Genomic DNA, 27,677 nt, shown 5'->3' on the forward strand with positions numbered 1-27,677 from the left:
GGCAGCCTAAACCTGTTTCACTCTCGAAAATAGAATGGCTCTCTAAAATCTGGTATGTCTAAACTAATGTCTAAGGTAACTGCTAAATTCATGGAGTTAAATCTGTTCATTTTTTTGTGTTTGTTTTTTTACAGAACTAGCTATTGATTTTTGGAAATGAAAAGCATAATGTTGATATTAACCTATACAATTACTTGCCAATATCAAAGAAATTATTGTAAAATGTTAGCAAGAATTGCTTCAATTTTATTGTATTTTAGATGTGTAACTTAAAACAAAAAAGTGCAAGACTAATGACCAAAAATAGTGCCTTAGGGTGCAATCCAAACCTGCCCACTATCCTGGCAGTGCTCCACTGCCAGGGTCAAAAGAGGCAGTAAGATTGCTGGCAGGTGACATAGTAATCAGGCTCAAATTGGACCATATGCTGTTACTTAATGGCCCTGAGGCTGGTTATGGGTCCTTCTGCTGGTGCGCATCCTGCCCATGGCACTCCCACTTGCCTGGCAGGCAGAAGAGGGAGGTTGGCGTTACCCAAGTGATGCTTCCAGGGTGCTGGCAGCTTAGCTGGGGAGATGGATGGAGAGACACCTCCACTCATTCCATTCCACCTCCCTGCCAGCCTAGTGTAAGGGGAGTTAGGTGGGTTGGATTGTCCTGTTCAACTGTACAAAGCAGTACAAGCACATTTGTAGAAGTAGTCCACAGTGTGGAAGATCAGGAGGACTGAGGACAGGATATCACTAACCTGCCCTAGCTCCTACCACTTGTTCTCAGATAGATTTGAAGAGAAAGTTGATTGTTTGCTGTTTTCACAATCTAAAGAGGGGTTATCAACCTCAGGCCCAGGGGCTGAAAGCAGCCTTCCAAGCTTCTCTATCCTGGTCCTTGGAACTGTCACTAGGCCACACTCCCTCACTGGCCTTGCTTCAGACTTTCCTCAAGCTCTTTTGCCTGGTGGGAATGTGTCCCTGAACAACAATAATGCTTCTTGCTTGTCTGGACAAAGTTTGGAGAGATGTGTGGGTGTCCTTTTGCATTCAGCTTACTGAACAAAGGGAAGTGTCAAATCCATTGCCCCACCCACTTGTGCCTCCAGCCCCTCAGAAGGTTGCCTGTGAAGGAATGCAGTTCTCATGTGGAAAATGGTTCCTCTGCCCTGGTTTAGATTCAGGCACTGAAGTTCAAACACAGCTCCTCAGTCCTGTAAATGCACACACAAATGCATATTCCACTTTCCTCTTCAGCTGATGTGTTGGACTCAATTAATGATAATATTCCTGTACCTTTAATACAGCATGAAAATGAGAGAGAGAGAGAGAGAGAAAATATGAACTGCTCGGATTTTCTGTTCTATGAACTATTGTACACAAAAGAGTTCTGGTTCCATGTTGACTCTGGCAACCTTTAAAGTGGAGTCTGAAGGAAACTGACTTCAGCAGCCAATTGAAATTGAGCCTCTGCCTTTGAAATTAGTATGTCTGGGATTCTCTCTTTTAATCATGCTGGCATTAGTTCACTCATGCCACAATTATTATTTGAGATAGGCACTCTTTTAATAGAACACTTTGCTTTGGCTAAGCAGGTGAAAGGAGCTATACTGTACCACTCCTCTTTAATCACAGTGTAATTGCATCTTGGAGCCCAGCATTTAATTTGGAACTTTTGCTAAAAGGTTCCCTTGAACAAATGGAGGTTAAAATAGCAGTATCAATACTTCTTTTTGACGGAGAGTTGGAATTCCTATAGCCGTTAGACAGAGAAACATGTGGATCTTTTAAATACTCCTTCAGACCTTATGTGGAAGAAAGCTTGAGCATGAAATTCTAAATGCAATTTTTCTTGCTTCAGGCTTCAGTTTTAAGTCCAGTGGAACTATTTCTGTGTGCAAATGCCTTTTTGCATGTATGTGATCTGTGAGACTAAAACAGCACAGAATCCCACCCTACCCCACCCCATTCTGCGCATCCTTATCTGTGCAAAGGTAATACTGCAGGACATTTTAATGTCAGAATTCTTTTTATAGCACTTGTTGGTGGGGTGGGGGAGATTTATTCAGAGCCCTCTCTCCCTCTCTGCCCTATGACAAAGGCACCAGATTGATGTGGAAGTGGGGTGATTGTCATGTTCCAAACTTGGTGGAATTTGAGACTTGATTCTAAGTTGCTTTGGGTCTGTCTGTTAATTTAAATGGGTTTCTTTGGTCAGTTCTTCAGATGGGAACAAAAGACTTGCTCTGGATCTGCTGTCATCATCAGTTTCTTAAAACACTTTTAAAAGAAAAAATATTTTTAATTATAACTAATATTTTCTAGATCTAATAAAGGCATTGTAATAATCCTATGAAAATGGGGTTTTTGAGCACTGGTGTATAAAACTCTACTCAGGTTCCTATATATGAGGGTTAAATCATTGGCATGCTAGATAGTCAATTTAATGGGGTTCATCTTATTCATTCCAAGGTTTTTTGGCTAGGCCACATTATTAAACCTTGGTATATGGGCTGAGGAAAATGGTGCAGAGTTTAAAACGTGCTGAAGTGGTCATCAAATGCTGAACAAAAGACAGCAGATCCAGCTTTCCCTGTCATTGCATCTGTTGGGACTTCTGCCTGTAATGCAAAGGCATAGGGCCTATGTGAAAGGATGGGCGACTTTACCAATATATACTGAGTTCCCACAGCCACCAGTAGTGTGGCAAATTAGGGTTATGAGCTGTGAGTTGGAAAGTGTGGTGAACGAATCACACAAACATTTTGCAACACTTCAGACTTTCTGCTAATACACACCCCTGTATGTACTCATGTGAATGGACCCTTGTTCTGATTAAATGAAAAAGGTTTATGTAAGGTTAGAAAAAAATCTACTGGAGGGCAAGGTCTACAGTTCTCAAAGTACAGCTGGGGTCCTGAGGGAAAGGAAGCAGACCTGGCAAGATTAAGTAAGAATATTCCCAGATCTGCAGAGATCCGCTTACAGAAGTGTGGGTGTCTACAAAGGACTCTGCTGGGATTAGAAAGCACTGGGATCTTTGTACAAAACCACAGGCCTTTCTCTTTACTTCAGTAAATAAGTTTCTTGTTAAATTTATTTTGCTTCTCTGTTGCTCATCTTCACCCTTGCACGACTACCCTTCTAAGAGGCCACTAGCAGAAAGGGACACGTCCTTGTGGGAGATAGTGCTGACAAGGTCAAACTATACTTCCGTGGGAAACTCTCTTTGCCTTGGAACCATGCCCCATAACTGAAACGCTATCTTCCACCTATCTGTCTCCTCTACCATACAAATTCCTGACGCTATGCTGTTCATATGTAAGGTGAAACGTAGGTTCTTATTATCATACAGCTGCAATGTTTTAAAGCTCATAGCCATGTCCACTGTTTGTGTAGACCTTTTCTCTGGCTAAAGCACCTTCCCCTACAGGCATGGATATAGACCTTTAAAGTTTACTCTGTGCGATCTTTTGCATGTCTATTCAAAAGCAAGCCCCACTGAGTGCAATGAGACTCGGCCTGTCAACACATTACCAGTTTAAAACAAAGCCAGATCGTTCTTTTTCTCAATTCAGAAATTAGGTGGCTTGGAGGAAAGAACTTCAAAATGCAGCATTTTGTGACATGTCTATACCATTTCCCAAAACAGCAGTGGGAGCACGCTGGGTGCAGAGTAAACAGGAGTGTGTGCTGGTCTTACTCTCAGGTAAGTAAGAACAGGATTGCAAATAATCCTATACTAACAGTTCTTTTGTCAGGATGAGGTTTAGTATTTTTAGCCTGTCTAGTTTGAGCCCTGGAAATATTCACATTTTTATCACTAGAATACAGTCCTTAATACAGCTGGGGTGGGGGGAATCTGCATAATAAGAAATAAAAGGGAATTTTCATTTTGCCGATAAGAATAGTTCGCTTTCCCAGTGCATGTATTATCAGCAGTATTTAATACAATAGAGCAAAGTCTGCTTGCATTTATACACACAGACACACCACCTCAGAATAAATGTGGCATATATGCCATAGCCCCACTATGGGTGACATTTCTAAACACTTTTTTTGGGGGGACACACAAACCCAATCTTACGAATTAAAAGTAGCACTGCGTGGGAAAGGCTGGACTTGATTGTTTCTATTTGCAGACATTTTTCTTTTTATCATGCGGGAGCACTGAAAAGTGATACCCCAACCCCAGCCCCAGTAGTAGGAAATGCTATTATGTCCTCCCAAAGGTGTCTCAGTAGGAGACACCTCTTTTGTTTCTCTTTTGTTTCCCACTCCACATACTTATACACCTGTCATTGGAATATGCCCAAGGCCCACTGCTCAATAAGCTACGGCTCTGGAAATCTGGCTTTCTACACCTATAGCATGGATGGAGCACCTGTGGCACTCTGGATGTTGTTGGACTCCAAGTGTGAGCAGAATGGCAGAGCCATGATGGGTTCTCCCACCACTATAGCTGCACCACACTGACCTCACTGCTGCCTCTCCCCTCTCCCAGTAAGCACAGCTACACAGCTGACGCAAGGCCAGGTGTGTGGCGCTGCCCTTCCCCTCAGGACCCCTCCTGTTGAACATACATAGCAAGGTCATAGCTGGACCAGCTCTAAGTTACATAATATGGTTTCTGGACGTCAGGAACCTTCCAGTGCCTCACCTACCAGTCTTGGCAAATACATAGCCCAGCTAATTTTTAAAAAGAATGAAGGGAATAATTACGTCTTCATCTCTTTCCAACTCAAGACCGGCCTGCATAAGGTTGTTTTCATACTCTTCTCTGCGGACTCTCTTGTCATCTTCATAGTAATCCATGTGGGGCTCACTGTCGTGCATATTAACCTGCCCTGCTTTCCCAGGAAGCGGCTGGTCCTGTTTGAGGCTCCGAGGCCCCAGGTCATTGAAATGGATCCGCCTGGTGAGCGTTCTGCTGAAGGAGGACTTCTTGTAGTGGTAAACCAGGATATAATCCACTTTCCTTTTCCCGTCTCTGAAATAAAGTCCATACTTGCAGTTGGCATCAGGATCTTGCGAGAATGAATTCAATAACTGCAATGAAAGGAAAGGAAATGTGTTCAATCATCTCTTTGACTAAGCATTAAAATAATCAAGTATTAAGTATTTCTTTTCAGCCACAGCAGAAATAGCCTGTGCTATCAGATTATGAATATACTCAACAAAATGTTACAAGTTAATACGTTTGCTGGTTGATTAGTCAATAAGTTCAGTTATCAGATATATATGTGTGCATGTATGTGTTTTCTTGTAACCTATGCTAGCACTGCCTTTTGCAGTACAGTGGGCTTAAAATATGTTAAATGGATTGATAAAATAAGCAACTTTTTAAATATATATTTGTACCCCAGCTTTATTATGTGATGAATCCCAAGGCAGCCTACCATGTGTCTTCCTGGTGGTCACCTATCTAGGCAGTGACCAGCCCCAAGTTTGATAAGGCTGCCTAAGAATCTTGGGAGCTGTACTTTGATCAGAGTGCTGGGAACTGTAGCTCTGAGAGGGGGAAACTACAGGTCACGTGATCCTGGAGCTCTTAAACAGCGCATGTGTAGCCTAAGCCTCAGCAAGATGGTGGCTTCATGTGCCTTCAGGCTATATCTTGGGTGCAACTCAAGATAATTCAGACATTCAATCTGAGGTAAGTGATCAACACAAAGTGACTTGCCTCTTCAGCTTTGCACAGTGAACTGGATGTGAACTCATCCTCATGGGGCCAGATCTCAATTTACTACATCCTAACCTTCATAATCTGACCTTTCCAACTCAGAAATACTTGTGTAGATCAACTTTAATTTCATCACCAGTTTTATCCTTCAACCAGTTTGCGAGTTCTCTAACTTTTTGTGCTTTAAACCCAGCTGAGATCCTTTGCCCTTCTCCACTGAAGGCATCTGTGTTTTACTACTGACAAACAGATTAATAATATGCTCAAACATTTGTCACTTCTCTGCATCATGTGAAAAAGAGATCATTTTTAACAGAGATTGAAAGGAGCCAGCTGGTCATATAGCTCAGCCAAAAAGGCCAGTGGACCACAGCCAGGGTTCAGTTTTTTCATTCATTACTCTTTCTCATGGAAAATTAAAATGGAAATGCATTTACCAGTCCTGCCCCCTGCAACTCCATGATAACAAAATATGGATATTGCAATTAAAACTTGCATTGTTAAATGAAATTCCTGAAAGATGTCTCTCCAGATGAAAAGGTAACATTTGGTTGTGCATATTCCATTAAAAGCAATGTGGTACAGATAAACTACGCTTACATTCAGATGAGCATTTGGCTGTACATCTTAATTACATGTTGTACTTTAAGAAGGCACTGCCTCCATTGCAATCTAAAGGCTCTTTTAGGTGGAAGGAGAAATTAGGCTTGAAAGGTAATTCCTTCCATTCCACGCCATTCCAGGGGGGCTTTGATAATGCTTGACTGCTGTTCTTCCTTGCTTTGAGAAGAAAAATAGATGTTATCTTATATGGTCTTGTTTTGTGCAAGGGGACATGTGCAAACTCTGCTTTTGAAAAAGACTCTCTGTCCAACCATAGACCACTTCCAACGTTGCCTCTAATGGTGTGCTAACTTCTACAGCATGGTAGCTCCTTGTGCCAGTCTGTAATGTTCGAAGGAAGCAATTATTATGTGAGGAGAATCCATTCTGTGGCTCCTTCCCCATGGCACTGCTCATTTAGTTACAAGGATAGGGAATTATTGCACAGAATGACCGCTCCCCACATTAAATGGGGGGCGCCCTTTGAGTGGTCACACGCAGCCCCCTGGACCCTACACGGCACCATTAACACAGGCTTGGCTTCGCCTTCCCCAGGTGGGATACCTGGAGGTCTCCGCTGACCACAGCGAGTTGCCCAATCCCGCCTGGGGAGGCGTTGACAAGGTGATCAGGCCAGGTAGGGGGAGGGACCACCTGCCCACACAATAGGGGGAGGATCCTACCTGGGAATTGTCGGTTGGCTCCAGAGCTTCTCCCACCCTACCCACCCTCAGTTAAGACTTCTTTTGCATGTTAACCTTTTCTCCACAGGTACGCGGGTGCTGCTACGTCAAGGGTGCTATTGAAGGGCCGGAAAGGAATTCTCCTGCATTGGCAGGTTTGCCTTTCCCGTAGCAAAACGTCACAACTTTGGTGGTATCAGGCCTTGGGCGGAATCCTTTAGTCCAGTGTTTCCCAACCTTGGGCCTCCAGCTGTTTTTGGACTACAACTCCCATCATCCCTAGCTAGCAAGACCAGTGGTCAGGGATGATGGGAATTGTAGTTCAAAAACAGTTGGAGTCTATCTTTCCTAAATGGGGGTGGGCGTGTAGCGGTGACCCACGCCCCCCTCCTCTTTGTGGCGGCAATACCAGGGTTCCCCGTTAAAGGGGTTTTGAGGGGAGGCTTTGGCCATACACCTAGAGGTTGCCATTGCTCTCCCCTGCGACGGCGACATACCGGGGTGGGCTCTCTCTGCTTGAACATATGTTCTCCAGAGCCAGCCCATCCCCCCCCATTAGATAACCCTGATGTTCCCCAGATCCCCGGCAGGGGACTGGGAGGGATAAATGCCCAATGCCTGAGCCAAGGTCTACCCATATCTGAAGCATAATAAGTTGTGGCCAATTTTAATCCCATAGCACGTTGTCTTGAGTCTTTATTCCACATGGGGGCTGCCCAGGGTTTGGGGGACTGTCCACGCAAAGGAACTGTGGCATGGACTCCTCCCATCACTTTGGACAAGGCTAGTGCAATGAGGCATGCAGCTTTTCCCATGCCACTAAAGGGAATGTCAGCCTCGGACAGCCAAGGGCAGATGTTGTTGTATCATCCAAAGATCTCAAGGCAGTTCACAGGATAAAAATGTTGTTGTACTGTATACTTGAAACATTAGCGCCACACTCTTACTAATTAAGTGCAAATCCTAAAGCAGAAGAGGCAGACCCAAGATTAAGTGCAGATGCACTGATAATTCAGTTCCAGCTGTTTTAAATAACATATAAGCTTGTTGTTTTGGTCCCTTCAAACAACCACCAGCAGGCAGGCCAGTGGGGACACACCTGTTCTTTGAAAGGAGTATAGCACTTAGTGCTTCAGCCATTCCCAGGCTAAGTTAGCAGATGCTAGCTGTGCCTCAAACACAGTTTTCCAGCTGGGTAAAGTTGACACCTTAAGACCACCAGAACAGAACAAAGGAACTAGAATGCAAGATGTATTTGTATGGCTTGGGTGGTAAAGACAATACGGATGTTCCAGATCAGGATCTTCATGTATTACACCCACTTTTTCTTAATTAAACAAAGTACTCAGAATTATTCCTTTATTAGGCTGTAAGAGGAAAGAAAGTCATTGATGCTTCCAAGTTTGCATGTGTGGTCTCTCTCAAGAGACCACTTTTATATAAATTTGGCTGTAGTATAAAAAACAGATGCTTCCTTTTGAGAAAGAAAAAACATATTTTTGCGCCATTTCTCAAAGATGTCTTGGCCTCCTGATCTGCAAAGTGTTTTGTTCAAGAGCTTTTAATAAATTCTAGTCTTAGCTGAAGTGACTAAATGCTTTCATAATGTGGAGAGATGTAATTAGTTAAGTTTTAAAACTGTGCCAGGCTGCTGAAGAAGCATGAGAACTACATGAAAGGCCAGAAATGTTATAAAGAATTAAGTAAAAATAGATTGTTAATGGACCAAAGTGGAAAATTTAAGGTTAGAGTGTCTTAAGTTAAATTTTAGAACGAAAATTGAGAAAGATGGAAAGGACTTGCTGAAATAGCTAATTGAACTAGAATACAAAAAAGGGAAGTGTGAGGAGGTTGATGAAACAAGTATATGAAAGGTAAAGACATGGAAAGGCTGGATGTGTTTTTAACTGTTTTTGTTCTGTTTTTTCATTGTTTTATTGTATTGTTTTCTTGTTATTTCTTTTTGGGGTTTTTTAATGTATTGTAAGGTATTGTTTTGTTTAATTTTCTATTGTTCTTTTTCTCTTTCTGTAACTTGCAAACTCCTAATAAATTTATTTATTTTTTTAAAAAAGAGAACTACATGAAAGGCCAAACCAGACATTATAAGAGGCACACAGGGATGCCACCACTCTGCGCCTCTTCACTCTATTTTCTTTGTAATGTATAATATAAATGTAATGTCTGATATGACGTCACTGTGCTGATCACATTAGACTTTAAGAAGTGCAGGGGGAGGGAAGTGCACACACAAGCTCCGCCCCCCCCGCCGCCCCAGTTTTCCATATAGGCTTCTCTCAGACCTTCACACGTTGAAGGTCTGAATGTGACTTCTAAAGATACTTAGACAATACTGGCCTAATGACGAATGGTGAATAAATACCCAACCTTTTTATGCACCATACAGGGCACCATACACCATATACAGCATGGATTTAACCAATAAGTTGACACTATACATAGTTTCATTTTCAAATGGTGCATTTTCACGAAGCCCTTCTAGTCGCTAGAATCTAGTGCCCCTTTCAGTGGCAGTATCTGAAATTCAAAGCCCTGTCTTGGCTGCCATAGTTCAAATCTGGACAAATTTCTGCTCCCAATCACCCATATCTACAGATGATTTGAATCATCTTTTAAATGTCTTTAAATTGTTGTTTTTAGCTTTTTTAAAAACGAGAATTTTTATGTTTTATTGTATATTTTTGTAAACTGCTTCGATGTTTTCTTATACACACGTGGTATATAAATTTTGTTAAGTAAGAATAAACAAATATGTAGCATTTTCCGAGCTGAGAGATGATGTCTCTGGCTTCTGCTTGTACGTATACAGCTCTACAACCCTCTTTGCACACTGTGTGCTCATTCACTGGAGTCACCCTATAAGTCTTCCCGGTGTTTATACTTGTACTTGGGAAGAAACAAACATTCACCTTCTTGCTCTGACATAGGCACACTGAACAACTCCCAGATTCTTGCCCTGTAGCCAACTAACTCACAAGCAGACACAGGAATCAATTATTTCCACTGTAGAGTTCTCATCGTAGGAGTTTCATGTGAAAGAATTAATTAAAAAAACTAACTGCAATTATGGCATACCCCCCTAAGATTATGTTTCCATGCTAGTCCCAAGCCATTATGCCCCTGCAGGTCTAGTTGCCTGCTGCATTAAGGTTTATAAGCAGCCCATTTTTGAAACAGTGCCCATCTAAAGAAGTTCCAAAGGTGAAAGATTTGGATAAACCTGAAGGAGATAAATACCAATAAATCTGTATTCAGTAACTGATCCAATTTATACACATAATTAGCAACGTGATTTTGAATAAAAAGGTTTCTTCTTCTTCTTCTTCCTCTTCCTCCTTTTATTTGTATCTGACTGGGATGCCCCAGCCACTGTGGGCAGCTTCCAACAGATTTAAAAATATAATAAAACATCAAACATTAAAAACTTCCCTATGCAGGGCTGCCTTCAGGTGTCTTCTAAAAGTTGTATAGTTATTTATCTCCTTGACATCTGATGGGAGGGCATGGTGAATATTTTCTCACCACAATTTGAAACGCCAAACCTCAAAAGGCAACTCAGTATTTATTAATATGTTCCCAATGGAGAAAAAAAGTTCTGCTTGTAGGACATTGCTCGAGAACAATGACAGAGTCCTAGTTATCCCTTCATCCGAACTTTTTTCACTTGCTTACCAAGAAATAATCAACACTGTTTGTGGTCATTGTAATTCTTTTACATACATTTGCAGCACAATCCTGTGCATGTCTACTGAGAAGAAAGTACCACTGAGTTCAAAAAGGTAAGTGGGTATAAGACTGCAGCCTTCAGTCTATACTTCACTGTCTATACTTTTGAATTTAATTCCCCTATACAAAAGCACATGACATAATACATGTATTAGCTTTTAAGATGCCGCAAGTGTTGTGTTTTTGTAACAGAAGGCTCACATGGCTCCCTTCCTGGACATCGATCATACACTTGGGATCCTATTAGTTTGAGGTTTTCACTTTTTTATGGCTGCATAATATGCAAATGCCAACAGGTAAACTTCCTCCCTCCCTCATCACAGCATTTCTATGCCAAGGAAAGTTTTGCCCCCTGCAAAAGGCATGAAGTGTGATATTAGAGGGACAGAGGCTAATCCTTTGTGCGTTTGTGTGTGATAATATCGCTAATATTTTAATCTCAAAGCATATTTGGGAACAGCTGTCTTGAGGGTCATTTTGACAGAAATATAAATGATTTTAATGAAATAAAGATATACTATTTCGGAAATTTCTTAGTATAGTACTGCAAGGGGCAGCTGAAGGCTGTACAAAAACTTCCCACAAAATTTAGATTCAGCAATGCAAGTATGTTTGTGTGGTTCTGCTATCTGGACTGAAATACCCGCTTAAAAATGCACTGATTAAAATGAAACCTTCTCATTCAAGCCCTCATTAGGCAGTGAAATGCTGTAATGTTTTTTAGCGTCAGACATCTGAAACAGTCTTAGTTTTGGAAGGAATACTGTACAGTGGAGTGCACAGTTACAACCCTGGGGTTATAAGGGGCAAAAGGACAGAGATCACAGACAGGATTATGTTGTTAGCAGCTAGATATGTCAACAAATAGGTGAGAAGACGCCTCCTCAACTCACCGTACTCTCGGTGCGAACGTATCCTATATCTTCAATAGCTCTGATGTTGATAATGTGGATCCCTTTCTCGTCAGCAGGTAGCGTGGAGTATTTCTCATTCACCCTCATTGTTCTTTCATTAGGAGAGTCTCTGAAATCTTCTGGCAGAAACTCCACCCCGTGAAATGAACCATCGGTGTCTGGAGGAAAGAGAAACAGGTTGTTTTAAAGCCTTTCATCACTTCTCATCCACAGTCTCTCTCTCTCTCTCTCTCTCTCTCTCTCTCTCTCCACCATCCAGCTGGAACTTGTCTTGTTCCAGTCAGCATCTGCCCCTGTCTTTTGTCTCTCTTCCCACCCCTTTGTGGGAAGAGAGACAAAAAAGTACCTCCCCTGCCAGCTTTGCCTCATGCTCCCCTGGTTCTACTCAGAGCGCTTCTGAGCTTTCCCCAGGTTTCTTCTTGACACTGGCTTCCCTAATCAGCAGCACTGTAGAAAGGATTCTGTGTTTCAGGATATAGGCACCACCAATGAACTATTCCAAACTGCACTGGCAGCTGAGTGAACTGGATTTCTAACTGATTGCTTTAGCAATAGCCAAATAAATAAATAAATAAATAAATAAATAAATAAATAAATAAATAGCACAAGCATTTATTTAAAACAAACACCAGAGTAAGACACACCCACAATACACATAGCATGCTAACCTATTAGCATTACCATTATTTATGTGAATTCTAAATATATGTAATGGAAACAGAATCCTCACAACCAAACCTGTTGGCAGTCCTGTAAGTTTGACAAAACTGACCACTTTAGGTGAAAGTCCCCTCTCCTCAAAAGATTTAGCTCACTCACCTAGACTGCAAACAGGCAGCTAGAGTTGTCAAAACTTGTCCAACTTTTTGTTTGTGTGTCATTCCACTCCAGCAAGGGGCCCTGAATGATGGATGGGTGATGGATGCACATTCCTTAAAAGCAGATCCAATATCCTTTGGCATGTGTGGACTACTGCGTGCTGATCAATTTGCTGGATCATAGGAAGTAGGTAGTAGCTTTCAAAGATACCTCAATACTCAGTAAAGCTAAATATGCCTTGTAACGCCATCCTGTACATTTCTACTCTAAATTGAATGGGATTCACAGGTAAGTGTATTGCAGCCTGAGTCTATAGTGCCTTGATTTTAAAGTGCCTGGAAACTCTGTATCAGCTTCAGCTGAAAATTCATGCTAAAAGAGTCATTCTGACATTACAAAAGTCCTTTGTGAAGAAAAATGTTAATATGTGGATTGACTCCCTTATTAATACAGAACTGAAGAACTGACTTGTACAAATTACAGTGGTGCCTCGCAAGACGAAAAGAATCCGTTCTGTGATTCTCTTCGTCTAGCGGTTTTTTCGTCTTGCGAAGCAAGCCCATTGACGGATTAGCGGATTAGTGCTATTAGCAGCTTTTAGCGGCTTATTGGCTTATTGGATCATCTGATAAGCGGCTTAGCGGCTTAGAAAAGGGGGGGGAGGGAAAAAACCCGCAGGAACTCGCAAGACATTTTCGTCTTGCAAAGCAAGCCCATAGGAGATTCGTTTTGCGAAGCACCTCCAAAACGGAAAACTCTTTCGTCTAGCGAGTTTTCCGTCTTGCGAGGCATTCGTCTTGCGGGGCATCACTGTATTTACAAGCCAATATCACACCCCTAAAATGTGTGTGTGGGGGAAAGATTTAGATATTGAAAACTTCAAATGAAGTGTTCCCAGCTAACTGCATTTTGGGACTTTGTCTAAGCCCAGTTTGGGGAAGTATGGGAATTGTCTGGAACTCTGTTCAGATGAGTCATTTCTATTGTAGAATCCTAAACAACTGTCCATCTGCCGGTGTGTACACCTGATCCCATAGTGCCATCACCTTTGGCAATACATGACGTAAAGCAGAACAAATATAGCAGCATAATAGGCAGGGAACCATGAATCCTCTTTGTTATGGATAGCAGAAGAGATGTGAAATGTAAATATCTCCCATAATACAATATTGTACTAAGCAGAAGCACCACTTCAAGTGAATTTAATATGAGGAGAGTGCCCACAAACAGTAGGTGAATGCAAATCCCAAGATTTCTATAATCAGTGGCTGGCCTCATATGGCCTCTTCATATGGAAGACTGAAATGAAGCACTTTCATTCCTGCTCTCTTTGTCTCCTAAGTCCACTGTGTTAACTTTGGGTGTTTTGAGAATGCAAAATGCAAAGTACCACTGTAAATGTCCTCATGCCCCTCTGTTTCTCTGGTCTTTCCTTTATCAGAATCAGAAATGCAGGCAGGGTAAGATCCATAAGTAAACCACCCAAGCTTTGTTCACCTTACCTAAGATTTTCCTCCCAAGGCAGGAGTTCCAATTTGTGACATTAACCTTTCCATTAAAGGATGAGAGGTTGTTTTTAGAATCAAAAAATGTATTTAAAAACGACTACTACTATTGGTAGATGGTTCCACTCTAACAATCCTGTGGTCCACCCACGTGATCTGACCACCTAAGATTCCTTCTGACTCAGGGTGAATTTTTCAAGATTACCATCAACTTCTACCATACTTCTAATAATCCTGAAAAACAAATCTCCCTTCAGCTGTTATGACTATGAGGATGGAGGTTGCTTTTAAGGACACCTCATCTAACAAGGAAGGTTGATTATGTTTTTCAGCATCCAACAGAACACCTCTTAGAAGGTACAGTCCTGAATGATATGTACAGAATGAGATGGTCTAATGAGGGTGGTGTCTGAAAAGATCCCAGTCCAGATTAGACATGCACAATTTGCTTCTCAAATGTCTTTCCCTCCATGAAACACAAGTTATGGATGACTGCCAGGCAAATCCAATTATTTAATAACATTAACTGAGTTTCACTATGATTAAAGAAGAAGGGGCATTTCCTGGTCCTTGTGTCTTTAGTGAGAACTTCCATTAAGGATTCCAGTTCCAGTGAATAAATGATCACTATTAATAACTCTCCCTTCCAAAAAGCTGTCTTTTACGCCAGTGCAGAAGTGGGAGGAGAGGTAAGCAGAAGGAGAAAAGTTATGAAAATCTACAGTGATACTGTGCCTCCCTGATAGGTCATATATTCTGAGTTTTATCCATGAAAGGATAAAATGGAACACAAATTTGGCCAAACTGGATGCCTATGTTCAGGCACAGGAAATGGACTCATAATAAGAGACTTTTAACTATTTCTTCAAGGACTGCACATAGGAACACAGTGAAAATAGGAAACTCTTTTATACTGAATTAAACTACTGATCCATCTAGCTGCAGGCGAGGAGAGTGCTGATACACTCCAGTACTGCTTGCAGGCTTCCCACAGGCACCTGGTTGGCCAGTGTGAGAATAGGATGCTGGACTACATGAGCCACTGGCCTGATAAAGCAGGGCTCTTCTTATGTTCTTAGTAGTCTGAAACACCTGGAGGACACCAGCTTGGAGAAAGCCAATCTACATGGACTAGTAGTAGCTCTCCAAGGTTTTAAACAATAGTCTTCCCTAGTCCTAGCTGGAGATGCTGGGGATTGAACCTGAGGGCTTTCAGGTGCAAAACCTGCGCTCAACCGTTGAGCTAAGGTCCTTCCACCTGCTTGCCTATCTTTGCATCCATTTTATGATACAGTCTCTCTACATTACAATCCTTTAACATGTCTGTCCTGAGAGAATTAGTACTGGTGGTTCAAGAGCGGCATGGCATGCCCAGTGGAAGACAGCAAGTCACCTACATACGGATTCTGAAAAAAAAAGCTTAACTGACACGAAGAGAAACTGGCAGAGCATCAGATATCATCTTAGATGATTAATTTTTCCTACCCTTTTCCTGTGGTGGTGTACCAAGCACTGACTAATATAATAAAATGATCCTTCATTTCTTTTTCTTTTTTTCATTTATACCCCGCCCATCTGGCTGGGTTTCTTAAGAGTCATAATCTAAAAAAGATCCAAAGTTCATTTCTGCTTGTATAGAACATAAGGGGGTAAGTCTGAAAATACAATGGCAAGATTCAATTCCTGGCAACTGTACTATCCTCCACTGTAGGTCACTTCCTGAGGAGTGGTGTTTTTGCTTTTGTTTTTTTGTCCCACTTTTGTTGCACTATAGTGTGACAGTATCCGTCTAGATGGCAATAATGTAGTAATATTGAAAAAGTATTGGAGAACAATAAATGAAGTTCTCCAATGATTTATAGACAGTATGTCCAGTATAACTACATCACTAATGCACCATTATTGGGACCATAACGTGTTGCAGATCACACCCACAAAAAACACCACCAGTCTGGAAGGATCCTTAGTTACCTCATGGAATGTTTCTTGGAATATGAAGCACATATGTTGCTAATACGTGTCAAGTCCACGATCAACAACATTCAAAAGCTCCCTCACATAAGGATCCCTTCTATTTATATGGGCTGTCAGGATTCTCAACAGCCATTCACCTGGTCACCTGTGAGAGAGTAAGAATAATGTCTAGGTAACATCATGACCAGGTTACCAAGAAGGGTGCAACTGGGAAAGGGGTGTCTCTATTTTCCTTCAGGCTGTTGCTGTGTGGTAGCCAGACAAGCTAGAAAACTTCTTTCTTTCTTTTGAGGGCTGGTAACATTTGTGGATTTTATTGCAAGGATGTGTGATGCATCTACTGTCATGTCCTAAGAGTCTGATGCAGAAGAATGGCTTGCAGGTGGGACAAATGGACCACGGAGTACAACAGCAGTAACTGTAAATGACAGTATGTAAAATAGCCCTGTTTTGCTGTTCTTCTGCGTTTTTAAGGAATTGGGGTTCCCTGGTTATCTCTTAAATCTAGCAATCTAGCCAAAGCCTGCCTGAGGGTTTTTTATATATGCTAAGCGGACTGTGGGAAAGAATGATGTTTGTGTGATGGCAAGCTCAATCAGGCAATTGATATTTGCAATAAAATAATCAGTCATTACCTTTAAACCTAACTATACCTTTAAACCTAACAGCTAGTTTATTTAATGAATGCCTAATACTCAAATTCAAATACTGGACCTGCCTGAAAGGGTGGTTTTGTTTTTGTTTTTCATGACCACTGCTTGGTTCAATTAGCATAGCAACTAGCATTCCTAGGTTTAGTTGCTGCATTCAAAAAATATACATATGGCTGAAAACTACAGCTGCTGTTGCTAACAATTTTCTTACATTTCCAGGGGTACAGTTAGTCATTTTAAGACTGAACAGTCTTACAGGGAGGGGAGCTGTTTAGGTTGTGATGTGTATTACTTTAAAATGCCTCTCCCCAACATAGTAGTATTACGTCACAATGAAATCAGACCCTCTGTGTTTGGTGGGGCCTTCTTACTTCAATCCACTAAGTGAGGTCCTGGACCAAAGACCTGCTCTGATGGAACCACCTTCTATTTCAAAATATCCCCAACCACTTCTGCCTTCCCAGTAGCTGTCACTGCCTCCCTTCCTCTTGCTGCTCCTTGGGAACTCTTCATATTCCCACTTCACTCACTCACAAGTCTCCTGCTGGCCTGTTACTTCCTCCTTTCCACTCTGATCCACAAATCCCAGAGAAACCTGCTTTCCTCAGCCTCCCCCACCCCACAAGCTCTCACCATCTCCCTTCTAGGTTGGCTTTCTCCACTCCATTTAGCCAACCTTGAACCAAAAAAGAACAAGAAGGATATTAGTCTCAAACCACAGCTGGGTGGGTCCTGTATCCAGACATTATATAAGGAAGTTACATTATATGGGAAGGCCATTGGCTTACATAGCTAAACATGGCTTTCTCTGGTTGGCAGCAAATCTACAGCACTTTCTCAGCTTTGCTACCTGAAATGCTGTTGTAACAGGAAGAGGGTAGGGGTTAGGTCTGGAGGCCCTTCCATGAAAAACATGTTGCAAAATCAGTCTTCATTTTAATGTACTCTGGACACATATGGCATTCACACTAAATTCAGAGACAAGGAAGCACACAGAACAAGCATGCAGGCCCTTGTGACCAGATCAAAAACAATGCTCCAGACTGAGTCAGTCTGCTGTATGTAAACAATTTCAGAACAGACCACTGACAGAAACCTTTACTCACATTATGGCTATAGAGAAAGCTGGCTTCTGCTATCTAAGCAGCATTTGTTCCCACTGTAAAGATTCTGCTCAAAAAAAAAATGAACAAAGTATTGAAAAGGACATTCACCTTTGAAAACAGAGTTGTTTTCAACATGCCCCGAGCTTCCTCCTGAAAAGCTTGCTAGTACAATGGTAAATCTAAAAAAAGCCGCATTCTTGTGTTTAGGGGATAGAAGCATGAGTTCTGCAATAGTTTTCAGTTTTAAAATTCCACACCAATATTCATACAGAAAATAAATTCATGACTGTGTGATTTCCCTCACTCTCAAATCCTTCTGAATAAAAGCTGAGTTGTCATTTCTGTAACAAATGTACCTCCTTGCCAATTTATAAGTTCACTAACTCCCTGAAAGGAATGCCAAGATAATCCTACCTGTGCATTTCAATTTTCTTTTAACTAATGATAAACTAATTGTTGTGAAACTCTCTCCTTTGAAATTAAATATGACTGTGTTGGACTTCCTGGCAGGTTTTACATACACACCTATGTTTATTTGATATACTAGATCCCTCTGTTGCTATGGATGACAAGTTACATCAATACACCTATCTGGATGTGATATGCATCTGTGAGTGCAGCTGTTGTTACACAAAAATTACATTGTTAAGCGGCATATACATGGTTGAAATTAATTTTTATTTATATGCCAGTCTGCTTCTAAAGGTACAACATATCCTGCTAGATCTCTTTCACTTGATATGTCCAAGTGGCTAAGATGAAATCTAAAATTCAGTTCCATGGCTAAGGCCCCATCTGCACTATACATTTAAAGCATCATCATATCACTTTAAACAGTCATGGCTTCCCACGAAGAATCTTGGAAACTGTTGTTTGTTAAGAGTACTGAGAGTTGGTAGGATATCTCCATTCTTTTCACACAGCTACAATTCCCAGAGTTCCCTAACAAAATGTTTGTTCCAATTTAGCATTAAAGAGTGAGCTTTCCCTGGGGAAGGCGTGGGACAAGGGGGAAACTGCTTGGAACCATGCCTCAAAAGCATGAGTCAAGTGAAAAACCACTTGGGCCTGTGCTTTCTAGGCATGGCACAAGTGGAAGTGAAGACAAGACCAATATTGCTGGATGGACCAATGGTCTTATTCAAGGCAGCTTCCTGTGTTCTTAGGGCACAGTGTGTGGTAGACGCCTGCCCTCACTATTCCCAGTATTCCTCACTGCTGAAGTACTTGGAAGTTATGTCCCAGACTGTCAACTTTGCCTCTCTGTACCCACAGCTTTTGAATTATGGTGCTGGAGGAGACTCTTGAGAGTCCCCTGGACTGCAAGAAGATCAAACCTATCCATTCTTTAGGAAATCAGCCCTGAGTGCTCACTGGAAGGGCAGATCGTGAAGCTGAGGCTCCAATACTTTGGCCACCTCATGAGAAGAGAAGACTCCCTGGAAAAGACCCTGGTTTTGGGAAAGATGGAGGGCACAAGGAGAAGGGGACGACAGAGGACGAGATGGTTGGATAGTGTTCTCGAAGCTACCAGCATGAGTTTGACCAAACTGCGGGAGGCAGTGGAAGACAGAAGTGCCTGGCGTGCTCTGGTCCATGGGGTCACGAAGAGTCGGATACAACTAAACGACTCTTGAGCCAACAGTGTGACGCGGCAGCTAAAAAAGCCAATGCAATTCTGGGCTGCATCAATAGGAGTATAGCATCTAGATCAAGGGAAGTAATAGTGCCACTCTATTCTGCTCTGGTCAGACCTCACCTGGAGTACTGTGTCCAGTTCTGGGCACCACAATTCAAGAAGGACACTGACAAACTAGAACGTGTCCAGAGGAGGGCAACCAAAATGGTCAAAGGCCTGGAAACGATGCCTTATGAGGAACGGCTAAGGGAGCTGGGCATGTTTAGCCTGGAGAAGAGGAGGTTAAGGGGTGATATGATAGCCATGTTCAAATATATAAAAGGATGTCACATAGAGGAGGGAGAAAGGTTGTTTTCTGCTGCTCCAGAGAAGCGGACACGGAGCAATGGATCCAAACTACAAGAAGATTCCACCTAAACATTAGGAAGAACTTCCTGACAGTAAGAGCTGTTCGACAGTGGAATTTGCTGCCAAGGAGTGTGATGGAGTCTCCTTCTTTGGAGGTCTTTAAGCAGAGGCTTGACAACCATATGTCAGGAGTGCTCTGATGGTGTTTCCTGCTTGGCAGGGGGTTGGACTCGATGGCCCTTGTGGTCTCTTCCAACTCTATGATTCTATGATTCTATGATTCTATGACTAAACAACAACAACACCCACAACTTTAGGAAGACAAACACCTAAGACAATTACCCAGTACAATTATCAGCATGATTTTGAGGACGCGGGTGGCACTGTGGGTTAAACCACGGAGCCTAGGACTTGCCAATCAGAAGGTTGGCGGTTCGAATCCCCGCGACGGAATGAGCTCCCGTTGTTCGGTCCCTACTCCTGCCAACCCAGAAGTTTGAAAACACGTCAAAGTGCAAGTAGATAAATAGGTACCACTCCAGCGGGAAAGTAAACGGCGTTTCTATGCGCTGCTCTGGTTCGCCAGAAGCGGCTTAAGTCATGCTGGCCACATGACCCGGAAGCTGTACGCCGGCTCCCTCGGCCAATAAAGCGAGATGAGCGCCGCAACCCCAGAGTCAGCCACAACTGGACCTAATGGTCAGGGGTCCCTTTACCTTTACCTTTTACCCACAACTTTAGGAAGACAAACACCTAAGACAGTTAACCAGTACAATTAGCAGCGTGATTTTGAGTCACTGCAGGTCTTGTGCTAGTTTGTACAGACAACTACTTTATAGAATGCACACACCCATTTTTTTCTTACTGCTGTTTTTGGAAATGCAAAATAGCCCTTGGATCATTTCGTGCTATAGCAATACCTAAATTTTTATCTCCCTGCTCCCCAGCTGTTGTTTGTTTAGATAATGCTGAAAATGTGTGTGCTAGTCTGAATACGGCAGAGCAACACTAAACGTCTGCTATGAGCAAAGTTTATCCTCTGGCATAGAAGGTGGCTGAACAGCAGGTGGTTTCTTCTTACATCTCCACTATTTGGACTTTGCCCTGTGACAGGCTGTAGGTGCTAGATTTGCTCTTCCCACCCCCCTCCCTGTGCGACAAGTTTGTTGCCATCAGGACAGAAAATGGATTCAGTTACAGGCGTTTGGGGGATTGAGTTGCCCTTGAACGAATAGTAAAAACTGACACTTGCTGAAGGGGATTAATGATTTAAGGAAATTATTTTTCATGCACATGCCTGCCTCCTAGCTTTAGCTGGTGTGACATTGGCACCATTACTGCCTACACAGTGAAATCAAGAAACCTACAGTTCTCCCTGTCTCCAATGAAAACTTAAGCAGTATGGGTGGGCAGCAGCTGTTTGTAACGTATCATAACTCAAAGGCATGAGGACAGGTTAGTGGCAGTAGGCCCAGGTACACCTGACAGACTGTCCTGTCCTTCTGTTTCAGATACCCATGCCATCCTGCCAACAGAGTCTACTGGCAATATTGCATATATATATATTCTGAGTCCCAATTCATTTATGTGTGTGTGTGTGTGTAACTTCCATTGAACTCTAGTGTTTTTGACTTATTGGGACGGTCCACTTACAGCACAATTGTAACCATGTCTACTCAGATGTATGTCCCACTGAATTCAATGGGGCTTACTTCCAGTTGAGTGGGATTAGGACAGCAGCCTTACCCAGCAAACTGATTATCCCATTCAAGTGGCAATGGACATAAACACATATCATGCATCTACGATAATCTGATGAAAGAACTTTGTGATTAAATTTGTATGTACCTAAGCCAAATTTAAGCAATTCTCAGGAAAGAGAGGAAAGAAGGATCCTCACATTACATTATTTAATTTGTATCAAAGGGCACTTAAACCTCCTCTATTACCAGAAAAAGCAACTGATGGTCAGGCGACTTTATATTCAAGTCTGTAGGTCTCCCATCTGCTCAAAGGATTAAATTTTCAGTGTCTGAAGCAATTTTACTTGTGATAGGATGCAGATAAAAATAAGTCTGTTGAAGACCCACAGCAATCAATCCAACTAAAGCGGCATTCCTGTAGGAGTTACTTGAGAGTAAGTCCCAAAGAATTCAGTGAGACTTACTTCAGAATAGCCTGCAAGCCTGCTCTCCTAATAACACTTGAAGCTCAACAGGAATCAGTGGGTTCCAATTAAATGTGGCAGAGGCAGAGTGCTAAAGCACATAGCTCAACCAAGGCATTCTTTTTAAATAAAGGGACAAGTACAGAGATGTTCTTGATTGTTGCTCCATTATGTGGAATGTCCTTGCACTGAGGATTCAAAAAGGACGGGCCAGATCATCTTTTGAAAACACTATGGGGCCTTTTTACATGGGCTTGCTTCCAGAAGCTACAGCTAAACCAACTGGAGAACTGGAGTTTAGCAGATACTGTGATCTATTTTTGATATTTTGTATATTGTACTTTCACCCACCCCAAGCATTCGGAATGAGGAGGATTAGATAGTTGGATTAATGAATAAATAAAATTTTCCTGTGCCTAAAATAACCTCCCTAGTTTTGCATGCCACATGAACACATTTCCTCATTCAGATTTCTCACTGAACTCCAGTTCTTCCCCGGATTACAATCAGTGCTAGCTACCGTACAGCAAATGAACTTTCTTGTTTTCGTTAGTAATTCTCTAATTTCATTATTATGGCTTCTTGTATTGCAGGAATGCCTACAGGGAGCAGGACGAGTAGTCAGTGCGCTGCACATACTCCTAAACATGCAGCACACCCTACTCTTAAGGGATTACATTCTTAGATAGACAAAACCATACATACAAAGGAGTACGAGCAAGAAAGTATTCTTAAAAATATTTTCTGTTTTGTAAACTGAAGCACAGTAAGATTTACATGAGTTTCCAGAACCAAACAGGAAATCTGTGTCAGAGCCAAGAGTTGAACCATCCTTTCCTTTCTTTAAAATGTATTTCAAAATGCTAGGTTAGCATGGGCTCCAAAAGTCAGTTTCATCAAAAGCAGAAACATGTCAAATGAGTTAGCGGCCAGCCCCTTTTCTATTAGGGGAGACTCCCACGCTCCTTTGAAATAGTCTGGTGTTGCAACACTGACATCCTAAATGTTTAAATCACCAGTGCTTTTGAAAAATTGTTCTACTGTGGACCAGTATCCTGCTTTGCTTGTGCTTTGCTTTGCTGACCACAGCATTTTGGGACATTACGGCTTTTACAGGCAAAGCCTCTGGAAAGACTTAAAACTAAAACTCAGCTTATTCTGCACTCAAGCGTAGCTATACTGCTTACTCCATCCATATGAATGACTCTTTATGGGGAGTTTCCGACTATGATAATGACCAGATTGGCTCCTTTCCTTATGCATATTGCTGCATCCAAGTCATTTATTATATTATCCCTGCTTAACAGGATGGCATATCACTTGTTGGCCCAATAAAAATTCTGGGGACTTGTCTAAGAATCCAAATGTTAGTATTGCAATAAACAGAGGGAAATTATGCCTCTGTTAATAAAGTATATAAGCTGTATGATATCAGTATAGGTATCATTCACTTTTCATTTAATAACTCCTGGTATCTTTGAGTGAAGCCACGCTTTATGGGTAAATTCACAATTCTTTTTCTGCATAGTTTATTCTTCTGGTTTAAACTTTTAAAGTTGTTTTTTTGCTCTGTAATTATGAGACATAAATTTTAGTGTGTACAGAAAATACCCCAACCAACAATAATTACCAAATTACATAGTTACATCAAGAAATTAAAAACTATAGAAGCCCTTTGCTAGATAATCTTGAAGACATACATACCAATATTCAAAAATGAAAACTAACTTGACACAAAATTTCTTCTACTTTTTCTTTGCTTCTTTGAATTGCACTAGATGCTTGAGTTTTACCATGTGCAACGTACACCAAACCCCGTTCAACCAACCCTTTGTCTGTTGGCCTTGTTTCTCCTCACCCACCCCCAGTTTACAATGAGACCTGTGTTCTTGCTGTAACAATTAACAGACCGATCCTAACCCACCAGTGGTGATGCCTTTGGATGGTTTAGGATAGAGTGTAACCACCTCTCTACTGGCCTCCATTGATGGAGTTACCCTGGTGAGGGTGGCTCTACTGTGTCAGAGACCACAGTTCCAGTCAGGGCAGTGGACTATCACAGAAGTATTCCTAGCCAGGGGAAAGCCACAAAATGTAGCATTTCGAGATAAGGCAGGAGCAAGGATGGCTTTGGACCTCCTGGATACAAAGCCCGATTGATCCCCAAGTGTTCAGCTACATGTGCCAAGAGAACCCCCACAATCTTGTGATGGGGGGGGGGGAGAGAAGCGGGGATTAATCCATCTGGCTAGCTGAAAAGCTTGTGCTGATGGAATGATCAGAAGAGTGTGATTTTGATTTCTCCCTAAATATTTCCAGTGTGGTAAAATGTATATAAAAAACGAGAAAGCCGGTGTAAGGCCCCACAGAGGCAAAAATGCTGGAGACTCAAGATTCTTCTGCAATGCAAACAGTAAGATTTCCCCTATCAAGAGAATCTGTTGGCACAGAACAGAAATAGAGGATATATTGAAGGTAGCAAATGTGGTGCTCTCCTGATGTTGTTGAACTCCAACTACCATCAGTCCCAGCCAGTATGACCAATAGTGAAGGATTCTGGGAGCTGTAGTTCAACAATTCCTGGAGGGCACCATGGGCTAGATGAGTTAATCTTTCCCCAAGAGCCACCACTGGCTTCTTTTCCTCTTTCCAAATATCAAATATAGCTTTTTAGCTATATTTATCCTGGCGACCTTGAATAGAGCTACACAGACTCCTCAGCACCAAGACATTTGCAGAAGCAAAGCCTGTGAGTATTATTCTAACTTGACTCTTTAACCCAAATTTATACTCTGTGTGGTAGCCACATAGACTCTTAGCAGTTCTGAAGCATAAACGTCCACAAAAAGCAAAGGTTGTAGAGCTCCCCCATGTCCCAGTTCTAAGCCACAGTTATCAAAGGCTGGTACCAAAGGACCTTCACCAGACCCCTTCCAGACCCCTTCCACCAGACTATTCCATTTTGGGCAATGCTTTCTCCCCACTTTGCCTATCACCTGTCTTTCCTAGTTTGCTTTTGGGGCAATGCTTTTGTCATCTGGTGACAGTTCTGCTAATTCTGGTCCTCCTTTCCTAGAGTTTAATTTGCATTTCACTTTAATTCTAATTACTTGTCTATTCTACTCAGTCTATAGCTGCTCTTCTGTGTAGTGTGTCTAATAAACTTGCTATTATTCCTGATCTCCCCCCCCCCCCCACCACTAAGAAAACTATTTTCTTGCTTTAATAGGGACATGATAATGTTCTTTTCAAAGGGTTAGTCCTGATGTTCTTTCTTTTATACATTCACCTTGACCTTGGTTGTGGTTATGGAGTTCCTTTTTGGTTTTCTCATCACCTTGTCATTTTCAAATCTTGTCATTTTCTTCTTTTCACTTCCACCCCCACCTTTTTTTACAGTTGATGCCATTTGTCTTGATTAATTGCTCTAATTGCTTAATCAATCTTGATTAATTGCTCTAATTAATTGCTTGATTTAAGCTTGCAGCCTTAGCAAGTTCCCATTTTCACTAAACTGAGTCTGGGGGATGGAACAGCAAGATCGCTGTGTGAGTGAAGGATTTGTGATGGAATCTGAAGACTCCTGGCCTTAAGGAATACAGTAGATAAGGGCTACAGTTCTATACAAACATCAAAGAAAGTGTGTTTTCTTTTCCTTCCAACTAGCATACAAGAGTATAATGCACATTCTAGGGAATAGAATAGGACCCCCAGTTATAGAGTACACAATGCTTTGTTCAGCAGGAGTTACGTACACACAAGCCATGTAGTTCCAGAAACTCTCCCTAAGGTCAGAGAACTGAACACAATGGATACAATCCAGCTGTCCTTTTCCTTCGCTGATACAACCAGATACTTTTCTCGGAGCTATTCAAATGCAACTCTCACAAACCCAAGATTTTCTTTGTTTTAAACATGATAAAGTAACCATAAAAGAGTAACAAAAAACGGAGAAGAAAAGGAAAACAAAATTAAACAATCTCCCTTAAGATAAACTACGGAGAAGGCAGTGAGGAGTTCTGCCTCTTGTCAAAAGTTATTAGGGAACAAATGTGACAGATTTGTCTGCAAAGAGACATCACTTGTACATAGGGCATACTTAAAGCCTGTCAGTGATTTCCCTCTGTTGATAGGTCTGCTTATCCTTAACGTACACATCCTTTTATATTCGCATAAAGCCCATGCATTGTCCAGGGAACTGATTTATTTGCTGAAGGAAAGAACATTGCTTTCCACCACCTAATTTTGAGCCCCTCCAGATTATAGCCTTTGTTTACCTGGATTACAGAAGAGGAAAGTCTTAGGCTAAAACCCAAGCTCTTTGAATTCTTCTTCCTTCTGCATAATGACTAAAGTCAACAAGGGCAGGCAAATGCAAACAAAAATGGAATTGTTTCATCCAAAAGTCACATTCTGACTGACTGATATGCCTAAAGCAAGTATCCTTAAAGTACACAAGGAACAATGGTGATCAGCAGGTTGTACACATGTGGTAAAAGAGGGAACCATGTAATACAGATGGCTGAATGCGAAAGAAATAAAAGTGTCTTCCAACACAAACACCAAGAGTTGTATCATATTTAACGCTCAGTTCTCTCAACCCTATGGAGCAGATTTGGGGAGGGTACAAGGTGTGCCAGGTGAGGAGATGGAGAGAAAGTTCCATTGGAGAAGCATAAATCTTTGTGCTATCAGAACAGGTGCAATGCATATTGCAAGGGAAAAACCCAAACCGTCTTCAGGATTTGCATGTAAGGTCTTATAGAGCAGTGAAACAAACTATACAAGCTTCTTTATCCTTTCAATCCATAGGATCAGCTTGCATTGTCTAAGAACTGTCATGTAGTCAGAGTGAATTTGTTCTCCTGAAACCTTATGCCCTCCAGATGTTTTGGACTGCAACTCCCATCACTCCTTAATGCTTGGCTATGCTGCTTGGGGCTGATGGAAGTTGTAGTTCAAAACATCCAGAGGATCTGAGGTGGGAGAAGGGTAGGACTCAAACCAGCGAGTTTGAATAGATGCTGGTAACTTTAAATGAATTGCATAAGTGGGTATGCAAAGCTTCTACCACAATGCAATTTTACCCATGGAGGCATGTGAAATGTGACACTGCAGGATGAGAAGTGTTGAAGATAAGCAAATACATAGCATGAAAGGAAGAGGGTGGGGACTATGCTGTTATATGGAATGGATTCACTTTTGTACATCAATTTTGTTATTTGTCAATTAAAAAGCATTATTTGATTGCTCCCATCAACTTTTTGGGGAGCAGGATTTGGGTACTTTGAAGAACCCAGCAAGTCCCAACCATTGCAAATTAGTTTTAATTTTTTTGAGCTTTAAAAATATTGACGCAATCAGAAACATACTATTGGTAAATGCAAACTGATTATCAGCAGATGTGGCTAACCTGTGACATTCCAGATATCGTGGGACTTAACTCTAATCAGCCCCAGTCAGTATGGCCAGTGGTGGAGTTGATGGGAGTTGTAGTCCAGCAATAAGAAGGTGGACACAGGGTACAGCCAACTGATCTCACGGCAACAATTTCTTTAAATTACTTTTATTTGTTCTGAACCTACTGCTGGCAATATTTGAAGGATGTCCCCATGTGCTAGAGTCAGGAGAGAATAATATCTTTCTCTAAGTGAGCTGCACAGCATTTATGGTAAACGGAAAGATCAACCATGGGAAGAGTATGTAGATGAGGCTGTTCAGTACTATAATTAAAACAGAGCTTGTGCCAAATGTGAAAGTTATTGGGGGGGGACCTTTGAAATCCCACATGGGACTGCATTCAACTGGGAGGATTTTATTACAAAGCTCTTGCAACTGGCTACCAA

General features: G+C 41.8%; 1 protein-coding gene across 5 annotated transcripts in view; it reads right to left on the reverse strand.

Annotated features, from left to right (window-relative positions):
• Window positions 1-27,677, reverse strand: part of ANO1 (anoctamin 1) — a 142,169-nt gene that overhangs the window by 67,828 nt on the left and 46,664 nt on the right. For all 5 annotated transcript variants that reach the window (XM_083463156.1, XM_083463159.1, XM_083463157.1 and 2 more), the window contains exons 2-3: window positions 11,600-11,778; window positions 4,713-5,039 (exon numbers count right to left, since the gene is read on the reverse strand). In XM_083463156.1, the coding sequence (XP_083319282.1) occupies window positions 4,713-5,039; window positions 11,600-11,778 (506 nt within the window). The remainder of the gene's footprint in view (window positions 1-4,712; window positions 5,040-11,599; window positions 11,779-27,677) is intronic.

This window comes from Podarcis liolepis (genome assembly GCF_965112155.1).
Source record: "Podarcis liolepis genome assembly, chromosome: 1".
NCBI classification, from domain to species: Eukaryota; Metazoa; Chordata; class Lepidosauria; order Squamata; family Lacertidae; genus Podarcis; species Podarcis liolepis.